This window comes from Gavia stellata, chromosome Z, assembly GCF_030936135.1.
Source record: "Gavia stellata isolate bGavSte3 chromosome Z, bGavSte3.hap2, whole genome shotgun sequence".
NCBI classification, from domain to species: domain Eukaryota; kingdom Metazoa; phylum Chordata; class Aves; order Gaviiformes; family Gaviidae; genus Gavia; species Gavia stellata.
Genome location: NC_082637.1, coordinates 3,504,526 through 3,517,767, shown reverse-complemented (window position 1 = coordinate 3,517,767; position 13,242 = coordinate 3,504,526). Strand labels below are relative to the sequence as shown.

The following is a 13,242-nucleotide window of genomic DNA, read 5'->3' as shown; positions in this document are numbered from 1 at the left end:
TTTATTAAAAATGTATTAACTTAGGAAAGCTCTGCTGTATAAAGCAGCATGACAATACTGCTACTCCTGCACAGTGATTTGTGGACAAAAGGGTTTTTTAAGGAGAGGAGGAAAAGACTCAGAAGGAAAACCAATGCAAATTTCAAACCCTGCTTTTTTACAACTCATTTTACAAGCAAGTGGTATTACGACAGCCGGCATGCTAGGCAGCAACTATTGCGCTTCATCCAAATCTTCCTTCTTCCTCAAATCCCAAAAGATTTCTCACGTATTATAGACTGCATCACCACGGAAAACGGCGAGAACAGTGTCACCATGCGGGTGCCCATGGGCAGCACCGTGAGCCAACGCAAATTTGGCTTTTAAATGAGTACTCCCATGGTTTCCTACCAAACTTTTCCAGTCTTCTGGAGAAATCTCTATACTGATAGGGACTGATCACACAAACACTCCCTACACCCAGTGAGACGTGGGTGTCTCGCTTTCCCCTTTCTTTTTAGCCTGTATTCTTAGCAAGGTTTCTAAATAGCTTTCAGCATGGAAGAATGTGGTAGTTGTCACTTATTTTGAATAACATCGCCACCCTCTTTGGAAGGACTAAGTGCTTGGAAGACCTGCAGGAGCCCCACAGGAGCCCTGGCTCCCACCGGGTTTCCAGGGGCCCGGCGGAGACGGCGTGCCGGGGAGCTGCTGCTTCTCTTGGCCTGGGCAAGGGGCGACGGCTCCAGCCATTCAGCTGAACTCAGCAGGAGGCACTGGAGCAAACACTTCTCCTTTCTGCAGGAGTGGGGAGGCACTGCCGCACGCAGAGGCGAGAGGCAGCCCATCGGCGATGGAGAGCCTGCCTCTCCCCCAAACGACGTACCAACAGGCAGAGCAGAGACCAAAACGTGGCTTCTCTGAACTACCATTTCTGCCCCCACGCCCCCTTCAAACCCTGATCGTCATTATGGACCGATTGGTTTAAAACCATCCTGCTTCAGGCGAGTATTTCTCGTTACTAGGGAAAATTTGGACGTAAACAGCAAAATTGGACCAGTTCAACGTGTTCTCTTCAGCAGCAACCTGATGCCACCGTTCATTAGCTGAGGAGTGTCCACTGACTTTCAAGCTTCACTTCAGTGGATGTTTAAGCTGTGCCACTTATATTTATAGCACACTTCACTATCAGTTTTATGGAAAAATATTTAAAAAGCTGTAAAAAAACCCATTCCAAACAGTATTAAAGAAACTAACTTATCAGCAACAGCAACATAACCTGTATTATTCTACAGAACATTAAACGGACCAGCAGAAAAATTAAACTATTCTAGACCATGTAGAATAAAGAAAACTATTCTGAATTTTATTAGTTCAGTCCCAGTTAAAATATATAAATTACTTTAACAAAAAAGCCAGTTTTCATTTTATAGTTACATACTATAGATCATTATGACAGTAACCAGACTTTCTTTTTCATACCATTCTCCTCTTACCAGCCCCGCAGAATGTTCACAGGAATCAAATTTAAGCTCAATTATATGAATCTCGCCAGTGGAAATAAGTTTATAGAATGACTTCTTGTTTCCCGTAAAGTACACATCTAGAGAAAAATATGGCTTTTCATGCTGCTTTTGACATAGAATAGGTTCTTTTAAAATGTTATGATGATACATGTATTACAGTTCTCGATGAAACACATTGCTAGTTATTGATGACATTAGACAAAGTCAACCAAAATAAAGCATTCATAAGTTCTCAGTTAGTTTAAAAAACCCCAAAAACTGTATAAAGAATTTGTTCTCAGTTGCCAATAAACAACATCCAATAAACCAAAGGGGCACGTCAGGGCTAAGAATTCTTGAGAACAACCCTCCATCCTAATAACCAAAAAAATCTCCTAGGTAAAAGGTGAATGAATTTTAGCTCAACCTGCTAAAAACTTAATGGTTAAAGGAACATAAAAACTCCCCCCAAATAAAGTGAATAACTCAGGGGTATTGATTTGGCTTCACAGGTTATCACGCAGCAGCTGAGCAGTGCCGAGTAGCCCTGTGCATGCTGCCAACCTGCATAAATCCAACGAAAGGTAAAACTCAACGGCTAAAACTTGAAGAGATTTAAGTGGATGGATAAAGTATATATGAAAACAAGCGCGCTGCCTGCAAGCTGAGCTATCTGGATAGTCCAAGCTGTGTTAGGACATCACTGTGTCCCAAGCAAGACCCTCTGCAGCCGGGCACTGTCAGGGCAGCATCGCACCTGCAGTTACCTGATACGCGGACTGGAACCAGCCTTCTCAAAAACCAGATGAGCACTGAAAGAACTCTGAAACTTTCTGTATATCCAAGTCTCGTGAAAGTGTTTACACGAACCAGTTCATCCTCACGTTTGCAATGCAAGAATACAGTCAGCAAATCAATCCAGTTAGCAATTCAATTGCTTCTCTTAGCTCTAAGGAACATGACTCCAGCTAAACAGAATTTCCTCAAGTGCTATAAAGTTTTAGGGGCCTCCTGCAGACTCTTGGATAACCAACCTACTTATAGGTCCATTTTATTTATATTTTATGAAATTATAGAATCATTTAGGTTGGAAAAGACCTTTAAGATCATCAAGTCCAACCATAAACCTAACCCTGCCACGTCTACCACTAAACCATGTCCCCGAGTGCCTCATCCACACATCTTTTAAATACCTCCAGGGATGGTGACTCCACCACCTCCCTGGGCAGCCTCTTCCAGTGTCTGACAGCCCTTTCAGTGAAGAAGTTTTTCCTAATGTCCAATCTAAACCCCCCCTGGTGCAACTTAAGGCCGTTTCCTCTCGTCCTATCACTTGTCACTTGGGAGAAGAGACCAGAATGTCTCAAGTCTGAAGGAAAGAGTATCCTTCTCCATCTGCCCCTTCAGTGAAGTTCCAGCAGCTGAGGAACTCACCTCAAAACTCCCAGAATAAAATGTAGTGTTATTGCTCTTCCACAGGCTGGCTGGAGGGAAAACAAGTTTTGGAAAGACAACCTCTAAGTAGTCGCAGCAACTTAACACTTCATTTTCCTCAGTTCATGCTTAGAAGGAAGAACAGATACAAACCTTGCGTGTTCTTGAAGGACATAATAGCTTGCCTGTAGGGATTCGGCGTATCTGGAGCATCGGTCAGATTAGCCAAGACCAGCAGAAGCAGCAGACTCTGGTTAGCTAGAGGGGAGCACTGCTCCAGCTGCGGCGTTGGTTTACTCCCCACCCCACCTAGCGTGAAGACTGTCCACAGGCCAGCTAGAGAGAAAAAGCAAAACAGTATTATGTGTATTTACATGTTAATGAACAAACCTCCTTTAAAGGAAAAGATCGCATCTGACACACAGGTAGAGAGAAGAGGGAAAAACAATTCACCCCTGTACAATGAGATGATAGGTCTTGGTTTCTCAAAATGAACATTTCAGGAGGCACATAGCAGTGGGCATGGAGAGGTGGAACTGAAAGATTACTGGAAATTCAAGAAAATTAAGTCATAGGAATATATGAAGGGGAAATTAGGAGAGGTGAAACAAAAGCATATGTTTCAAGGGGAGAACGTTAAACACAGAGCACATAGCACCTGAAGGATTCATGTAGCAATCCTGACAATGCTAACATATTAAGAGAGGAAAAGAAGCTTGTACGTTGCCTTTTTAATAAAAAAGACTTGGTCCACCACGCAGCATTTTTCTCATATGTTCTAATTTTAATAAACTCAGCATATTTTAGGCAAAACACAGTAACAAAAACTAATACTGCTTAAACTAGAACCTCCAGATTGAGAGTCATGTAGAGATCGTCATTGCTCATTATTGTGGGTAGACAACATAATAGCAAATAATAAACTTCTTGGAAAAAAGACAGGCTCAAGAGCAATTTAAATTTAAATTTTAAGGTATTAAACTCAGCCTCATGTTTTGGCATTCCTACAGAAGATGAAACAACTTGAAAAAGCACTCCAGTTGGAAGTACTTACACTGCTCTGAAATTCCTTCTTCAGAGATTGCATATAAGATGTAAAGGTATGGAAGTGCAAACTGTTTACAATAAATGGAAGTTAAAAATCTAGTTAAAAAGTAATAAAAGTCTGAAGTGACAAATCACTACTGATCCTGTCAAAAAACCCAGACTGATTGATTCCTCTTGTGAGACAACAAAAACTCACTTACCCAACTGCCTCAAAAACACACATGTAACAAAGCACCAAAACTTCCTTCATTGTAGACCACCAAAATTTATTAGGTACAACAAAGTAAATGGCTCATCATTCCATACCAACTCTCAGTTCTTTGCTCATGAACTGCGGTAAGAACGCAGGTTGGCATACCCTCTCCTTTTTCTAGGTGTATATATATGGTGCATATACAGCTCCAGTATTAAGGCATAAAGTATAAAGCTGGTATAAAGCACCTGAAAGCTGCTCGTTAAAACTCTCATTATCATAGTCTTTAAATGTTGATGTTTGAGCCTGAAATGCAGAGTCATTTTCATACTTAATTCTTATAGCATTAAAAAAACCCAGACAAAACTCCAAAGCTGAGCTCCTACATTTGAAATTCCTGTTCCTAATTACAGCAGTGTTGGTGAACTAAGTTGACCTGCTACGTGCCCAAATACCGATTAACAGGAGACTGGAAGGGAAAAGGGGCAGCAGGGGAGGATTAGAGGACTCCCCTCAGCCATCTCCAGCAGATCCATAAAACCTTTTTCCTCGCCACCAACTCATGAGACTGTATTACACTGGGGAAAAAAGAAGAAAAGCACCAAAGCTGGAGCAGAGATGCTGCAGATTCAGCATTACTGGGGAAAAAGTCAGGGGAAAGGATAAAACTTGCCCCCTCTATGGCTATGGTCACACACAGAATCACAGAATCACTAAGGTTGGAAAAGACCCGTAAGATCATCAAGTCCAACCATCAACCAACACCCCCATGCCCATTAAACCATGTCCCGCAGTGCCATGTCCACACATTCCTTGAACACCTCCAGTGATGGTGAGTCCACCACCTCCCTGGGCAGCCTCTTCCAGTGCTTCATCACTCTCAGTACAGAAATTCTTCCTAATATCCAGCCTAAACCTCCCCTGGTGCAACTTGACGACAACTTCAGTGTCACTGGGACTCCACCTTTATCACGTCTGGGCTCCTGATCCATTCCCAGGTGATAAGATGCAGCCCCTCCCAATCACATTGGATTATATTCGCCCCCAAATGCCTGCTTAGCACTTAATTTTTTTCAGTGTGTCTTGACATTTTATGGCAGAGCCTAAGCATTTCATCAAGTTATTCATTTAATAGGTCAAAGTCTTGAATTATACAGCACAAAAATAAGAAATAATATCAACTTTAAAAAGACCCCAGAATTCTTGTTTCCTTTTTTCTTAATGCCTAAATTAATAATTAATTGTAACACACTTTCTTAAAGACAGAAAAATTAAGAAAGTTTAGTTTTTAATCTTCTAGTCTGCGAGATTCAAGGTGCAAAGGATAAAAACCTGTAAGCCATTTGAATGCAAAACGTACATACAGTATAACCAATTAAAAGAATGTAAAGTATTCTTAGCCCTAAAAAATTTCAAGCCAGCCAAAGAGTATTTTTCTTCAAACATAATTATATAGCCAGATTTTGTAACAAACCAACGCTCTCTTCATCAACATAGTTGCAAGGTAATTACTGCCATGTCAAGGGCAAGGTACTAATGCCATTCAGTGTTAAGCAGCTTGAAGGAGTTCTTATAATAAAAAGCACTATAATTACAGCCTTCTTAGCAAAAATTTCATGTTGCATTAATAATCTTTTATCACCGTGTTTTTGATCCGCTGTCCTTAAATCAGAACGAAGCTGAATAAAAATGCTGACCATGAAGTTAGCTTTCAAACTCATATGAGTTATTCAGACAGGTAACACGTAAAGAAGTTATTTTAAAAAAACTGAAATAATGATATCGTTTTAATTTGTTAAATGAATTCAAATTCAGCACGTTTCCTCTCAAAGTAAAAGTTTAGTGTAGTTCTCAGCTAAGCCAGCGTTTTTAATTTTCCACCACCCCACCCCTCTGCGGCTGGCATGTGCCATTACTACACCTTTCCTCAGGAGTAAGGAAAAAAGGGATATGGCCAAAATACTGGCAAGTAAGTTGAATCTTCCAGCAGGGAGAATGAGGTAATTATGTCCACGAGAAAGCTGCGCATTGATACTTGACCCAAGTAACCCCCTGAAGTTCTGCCTCTTGTTGGCAAGTGTATTCCCCCAGAAAAGCAATCCCATGCTAATGGGTTCATAATATTCCTTTCAGTTCCAAAATGCAATGTCGAATTAGGTGCTAAGTATTGCTTGGTGCTCCCAACCTACTCAAGTTAAGAGACATTTTCAAGGAAAATATTGTTTCTGATCATTAACAGCAGAATAAAGTGCTAAATAAAAAGCTTAGGAGGACAGAGAGATAAGTAGTCAGTGTTTCTAGTTGTATTCTATATGTTCACAATATTTGACATATCACTTTGCTACATCTGGTTTTACGTTTATGTAAATTTCAAAATTATTAAGTTATGTTTCTGGGTTTTTAGCAAATGAAACAAAACTAAAGTAATGCTGCAACCCTGCAGCAGCTCTCCTCACCACCTCCTTTTCCGATCTAAAGTTACAGCTAACAGAAAACTAAACATACGACGAATACAGACTGATACAGAAGAAATGCCCAGAATCACATTTCAGATTCTGCTTCATTGGAACATCACAGGAAAAAAGAACAGGATAAAAGGAAGAAAATCTCATGGTTAAAATTCCTGTTTAAGCCAATAGCATAGGCAGCTGTAACTGTACTGGTGCTGCCTGGCATCATTAAAAGCATGGAATAAAATTTGCCTAGACACTTTAAAATATAGTGCTTCGACTTCTTTCACATTTAAATTTCACTTTAAGTTTCATTTCCTCCTATTCTCTTGTCATTTTAGTATATATCCCAAGGGAAATGCAAATTACAGACGTTTTCATAAAGCTTTCTCTATCTCTGGGCAGTGGCAACTCTCAAAACTAAAAGATTGAACGGTGAAAAGGATGAAAGGGGTGGATTACCCACACTACCATCATGACCCAAAGTGCTTCTGAAGCTCTATAAACTCTTGAAAAAGCTCTACATTACCAGATACTACCTTTCCGAGGCTAATTATAAGTAATTATTAGTAATTAATAATTAGTAATTATTAGTAAGTAATTATAAGTAATTATTAGAAATCCATAAGCCTAAAACAGTCTCATCAACATCAGCTTCTTTGGATCACTTATTTCATCTATACCATTTACTGTTTGCTGCAAAATACTTCTAATCTATTTTTAATTGCAATTCTTTAATATAACTTTATTTCTTGACTCAGTTCCACATGGAACCACATTACTACAATTTTTGGCAATTAGAGAAATACTAAAATTTTGCCAATTATTTCTGGCAAATACACAGAATCACAGAATCACTAAGGTTGGAAGAGACCTGTAAGATCATCAAGTCCAACCATCACCCCAACCCCACCATGCCCACTAAACCATGTCCCACAGTGCCACGTCCACATGTTCCTTGAACACCTCCAGGGATGGTGACTCCACCACCTCCCTGGGCAGCCTCTTCCAGTGCTTCACCACTCTCTCAGTGAAGACATTTTTCCTAATATCCAGCCTGAACCTCCCCTGGTGCAACTTGAGGCTGTTTCCTCTTGTCCTACCACTTGTCACTTGGGAGAAGAGACCAACACCCCCCTCACCACAACCCCCTTTCAGGTAATTGTAGAGAGCAATGAGGTCTCCCCTCAGCCTCCTCTTCTCCAGACTGAACAACCCCAGCTCCCTCAGCCGCTCCTCATCAGACTTGTGCTCCAGACCCCTCACCAGCTCCGTCGCCCTTCTCTGGACACGCTCCAGCACCTCAATGTCCTTCTTGGAGTGAGGGGCCCAAAACTGAACACAGCATTCGAGTTGCGGCCTCACCAGCGCCGAGTACAGGGGCACAATCCCCTCCCTGCTCCTGCTGCCACACCATTTCTGATACAGGCCAGGATGGCGTTGGCCTTCTTGGCCACCTGGGCACACTGCTGGCTCATCTTCAGCCGGCTGTCAACCAGCACACAGATCCTTTGAGAAGGGAGAGACTGCTTTTACCTTTAAAACAGAATGCGCAGATCCAATTTTTCCCTCTCTTTCACAAAACTACCCCCGACAGCTTCCTTGTCCCGTATTTATACAATTCTGTGTACAGCCCAGCAAGGAAAGCAGGTCTTGCTTAAAAGCAAGGTATGGTTTTTTGCAATAGAGAATGTGAGGTCTTCTGTAAGATGGCTAGAAACACTCTTCATAGCCATGAAAACAAACCCAGGATTTTAATCTAGTTTGACAGTCTGTGGAACAACCCTTAATGGCAAAATGAAGTTATGACACATTCATCAAAAAAGAGCTTTCTTTCACCAGACTGTTCCTTAATGTAAACACGGTTCTGCAGAAACCTCAGCCTAACGCTCTGCTCTGTTACACAACAAGAGAGAAAGAAGGTTCATGTTTGTACCTACTTGGAGAACAGTTTAAATGCACTTATTTATAGCTTCACATGAGGAAGCAAAATTTTAAGAGCTTGAGTTTAAAGACATTTTAAAACCAAAAGACATTTTAAAACCAAAAGACAGGTAGGAGCGCAGAGGGTGCTTTAAAATTTTTACTCATTATAAAGCATTGAAACATACAGCCAACCGAAGTTCTAGCACTTGCAAACCATTATTTCAAGTCAGTATATCAACAAAGTGTGAGCTATAATTGATTTGTGAGCTTTCTTGGGCTATTTATGAAAACTAGTTGTAATTCTTCCACAAAACATGTCTTGCTCACTTTCCAACCTTCGGTGTAAAGACTTGGAAGATAAACCCTCTGAGCTCTCTCCCTGGCAAGAGCATTAAATTAACACAGAGGAAATTGGCTTTACTTGTTTCAAAGTATCTTTCTGGGAAAAGGAGGGGAGGTGTTATTTTTCATTTAATAGCAGTTGCAAAATGCAATCATATTAATAATTGAACTTACCAAGTTTTCCTTTGATCGGCCTATCCTTCATTAGGTTTAAACACAGGCATTACATTTCAATTAACGCTGGCATAGCCTTTTTGAGTATGCTCATTTCTCTCCTCACTGGAGCTTGGTCAGAGAGCGGATCCTCACCTCATTCCCCCCCACGCACAACCCGAGTCCTACCATACATCATTAGCATCCTGCCAAGGAGCTTCAGTGCTTTTGAAACTATTTTGCAGAGCGCACGGGATTGAGGTGCAGTCCCGCGCTGCTTTCCAGACTGAGAAGGAAGAAGTAAAGAGTTTTGGTAGACATGAAGATCTTCAAAAGGTCTTCTCAATCTATTCCTGTCATTTTAACATTGCCAAAATGACAATCCTGCTCCCTTGTTGCAAAAATGGAAAGAATGCAAGTAGATGAGGCTAGAGAAGTGGGTACAAAAAAGCGTTAAATACCAGAAGGGAAACCCAACCACAAAAACCCACCAAACAGAACAGATCTAACTTATGTTTCAGTAATCTGTTCAAATCAAGTCCTAGCTCCACACCCTGCTTTCCTATTTATGAAACTTGCAGCCTCCAGAAGACTGTTCAGTGCTGCAACAACATCTAAGACAGCAGTAAATATAGATCATGAAGAGCTAAAGCAAAAGTGATTTTCATTGCATCTAATTGATACCATCATGTATGTCCTCCACCAAACCCAGTGAATAATGTATTATTAAAAAACATGACAATTACTATTTCATTCTTATTACATTCAAGCAGCAGCTTTGGGAACTTCAGGGTTGGGGTTTTTTTTTTATTTAATGCTTATTATGTGTGTCACATTTAAGTCAATTCAATGGTTCTCACATTGTGGTCTGATGAACACTTTCTGGTGGCCCATGGAGAGCTGGCAGCTCATGTCATGCTGGCTCTTGTCCTTGTTTCCAGCTGCTACATTGTGTTAGAAGAAAGCTAAAAATACATAAATACTTTCCTACGATTACTTTTCCATGTAAGCAATTTCTCAAGTTGCCACGGGGATGTTATGTGATAATGAATGGGAGAGGAAAAAGCGGTCCATGGAATCATAAATGGGAGAGGCTGGATCAGTGAGGCAACTGCTGTATCGAGATGCAGTTCACATAATGCCTCAAGTCAAAGTCATTTTATACTTTATAAGCACGTCCTTAACACCTCAGGTCTTTATTTAAGCAACTTAAAACTGCTAATTGTGAGGAGCACCAGGTATATTTGCTTAAAAGACTATAAAAGCAGCAGCATCATAAATTTTAGGAAAGTCCCACTGCAAGTTTTTGGAAGACAAATTACAGCAAGAAACTAGCAAAGCTGAAATATAGGAAATACGGAATAATTTTTATGTGGTTAACGAACCTGCATGCAAAGTATTCCATCCTCAAGCAACATTAAACTCATAAGGAGCATAAACAAACTGATGTATACACAAACTACAACCTCTGACTGAAAAAGTGGATCTGATTACAGTGTAGATTTTTTAGGTAGGGAAATTATAAAACCCAGAAGTATAAAAATGGCTGTCCTAAATACTGCACTAATTTTTTGTTCACAGTAACTTTTTCAGCTGACACAAGTTCTTATGAACAATAGATTTTTTGCAACATTGTATCTGACACGGTAATACAAATGACAAAAGTAATAATTTTTAATTTTCAGCAATATTTTTCACGCTCTCCACTCTCTGGCATGAGACTAACAGAATTAACCCAAGCTGGCTTGCAACATAGAAGGAAAGACATTTTAGAAACAACTACAAAGGAATAGTTTCTGGGTGACACACACTCTAGCAAAATAAATTCATATTTTAAATACTGGTAGGCTAGCTGGTTTCTAAGTCATCGTCAGGCTGCAGCAAGAACTCACACGTGGGAGATACTAAATTTAAAAGCTTGTGTGCAGTGCTGTAAGCATTTGGAGACAACAGCTATGTACCAGTCCATCTTGACTCCATTTACTGTTTGGAATATAAGAACGGTAAAGGATGTGTATCAGAAAATGCGTGATCAGTTGAAACAGCATATCTAGGCTTAAAATCCTGTCAAGCTACCGCTTAGCCCTTGGTGCAAAGTGCTGTGCGCGGTCAAACTCACACACGTCTCAACAATTTACATAGTGGATTGCCATGGGCTTTATTTTAGGTGCCTTATTATTAGTATTAGTATACTTTATTTTCAATATTTAATTCCTAAACATTACAGAAAAGTGACTACAATGCTCTAGAAAGAATAAGAGCATGTTTTAGATGACTTCTTTAAATGTTTAAAAAAATTGTAGAAGACATTTTAAAAACAGGTTATTTTCTTCTCATCAAATCAGTGCAACAGAACCACTAAGTCAGGCTCATTGAAATACACGACCAAGTATGACTGACTTGTTTGAGGCTTCTCGCACCTAATACTACTATTCTAACAGAGACAAGTATTTTTACCCTACTTGCCAAGATCAGCAGAAGGTAGTCATTTCTGCGAAGCCAAGCTCTGCAATACAAATTCTGCTGCCTGCCCCGCTCCTGATCACAGTCTCTCCAGGAACAGCCCAGTTTGTGTGTGTGTGTGTGTATGTGTATTTTTAAAATGCACCTCAGGCACCTGATTTTTCCAGGCACCTAATTTTTGCCCGTTCCCCACTGCTCCCGGCAATGCTGCTGCAGCAGCACGGGAAAGCTGCAGGGAACGGCTGAGCTATCGGAGCCACTGGCAAAAAGACAGCCCAGCAAATCTCCAAATAAACTCTCCGAAAGCCACAGCACTGAGAAGCACCAACGTGTCCGAGGAAGCCGGGGCCGTGATGTCATTAACACATTCTGGAAGCAGTTTTTCAGGAAATGAATCATGGAAGCAAGTGAAATGCAAAGACATATTAGGTAACTGTGTTCATCCCCTACCCATGCAACAGTGTTCCCTCCAGTACATTTTGTTATTCTATCCAGCCTAATTTTAAGGGACTAGTAATGGAGCTTGAACCACATCCTTTGGGAAGAGTGTTCCATAATCTAATAAACCTCAATGTTAAGATTTTTTTCCTAATATTCAACCTAAGCATTACTTTGTTCAACTTCATCTACTTATTCCTAATAAGTGGTTCTATAATACCATAAAACATTTCTTCCCCAGTTCAGTGTTTACAGCCTTTAAGTAAAAGGCACAGTCACGTCTCCTTTGTTACCTAGCCAAATTCTATACCCGGATTTTTCTCTCCTTTCTTTGGAACTCTTTTCCACTTTGCTTCCTGCAATTAATCCAACACTTTGCGTGACCTCTCAAATGTCACTGCACTGAAAAAGATTACAAATACTAAACTGCATAGATTTAATAAACAAGCATATTCCTCAATTCACTACAAAAATGGTTTAAAATGAAAGAAAAACTATTTATCCTCTTTTTTATCACTATGTCTCAGGAGTTCTTACTTTGACATCTAAAATGATATGGGCTTTTTTCAGGGCAAGAACCCCATCTATGCCATTAGATTGCTTCACTTGTTTTTTTTCAGTCCCATCAAAGCTTTTGACACCATGGCTGTCTCAGAAATGTATAAAGACACCCCAAAAAAATTACTTTGTCTGAAAAACTACAGAAACATTTAGAAACAAAGTCAACACCTTTAAACTGTCTCATTGAAGTTTCACATTTTGCATTTCCAGATGGGGTCTACTTCTCTTATTTGCACATAGACGCTGAAGAAGGGGCTGGCTTTGTTAGCTGGAAACCTCTGAAGACGTTGTTAGTTGGAAACCTCTGAAGACATTGTTAGTTGGAAACCTCTGAAGACATTGTTACTATCTGTAGCACGAATCTGAGTAGTAGACATATCTGGTGACAGGCACCTTGAAGAATTAAGAAAAGCAAATTACGTACCACATTCCTGAATCAAAAGGCTCTAAAGTTGCCAAATAAAGCTGGAAATAACTCTAATAAACCATTAATTCACTTCAAGAAATATATTCAAAAAAACTATAGGAAGGGAATGCCTTAAACAAGGAAGGAAATCTTCATATTTTTATTAGCTCCACTCCTGGCCCGTTGCTGGAAACACCTATTTCAACTCCTTTGGACACAAGCGCTACAGTTTCTGAGACAGAACAGTATTTCTGCTGCACATCTGAAAACTGGCCAGTATAACTGAAGCTGCAAATGTGACCACAATAAAAATAAATAAAAATAAAGGTTATATGGCATTATATA

General features: G+C 40.1%; 1 protein-coding gene across 2 annotated transcripts in view; it reads right to left on the bottom strand.

Annotated features, from left to right (window-relative positions):
* DYM (dymeclin) overlaps positions 1-13,242 on the bottom strand; it is a 227,020-nt gene that overhangs the window by 136,645 nt on the left and 77,133 nt on the right. For both annotated transcript variants that reach the window (XM_059833367.1, XM_059833368.1), the window contains exon 9: positions 3,072-3,254. In XM_059833367.1, the coding sequence (XP_059689350.1) occupies positions 3,072-3,254 (183 nt within the window). The remainder of the gene's footprint in view (positions 1-3,071; positions 3,255-13,242) is intronic.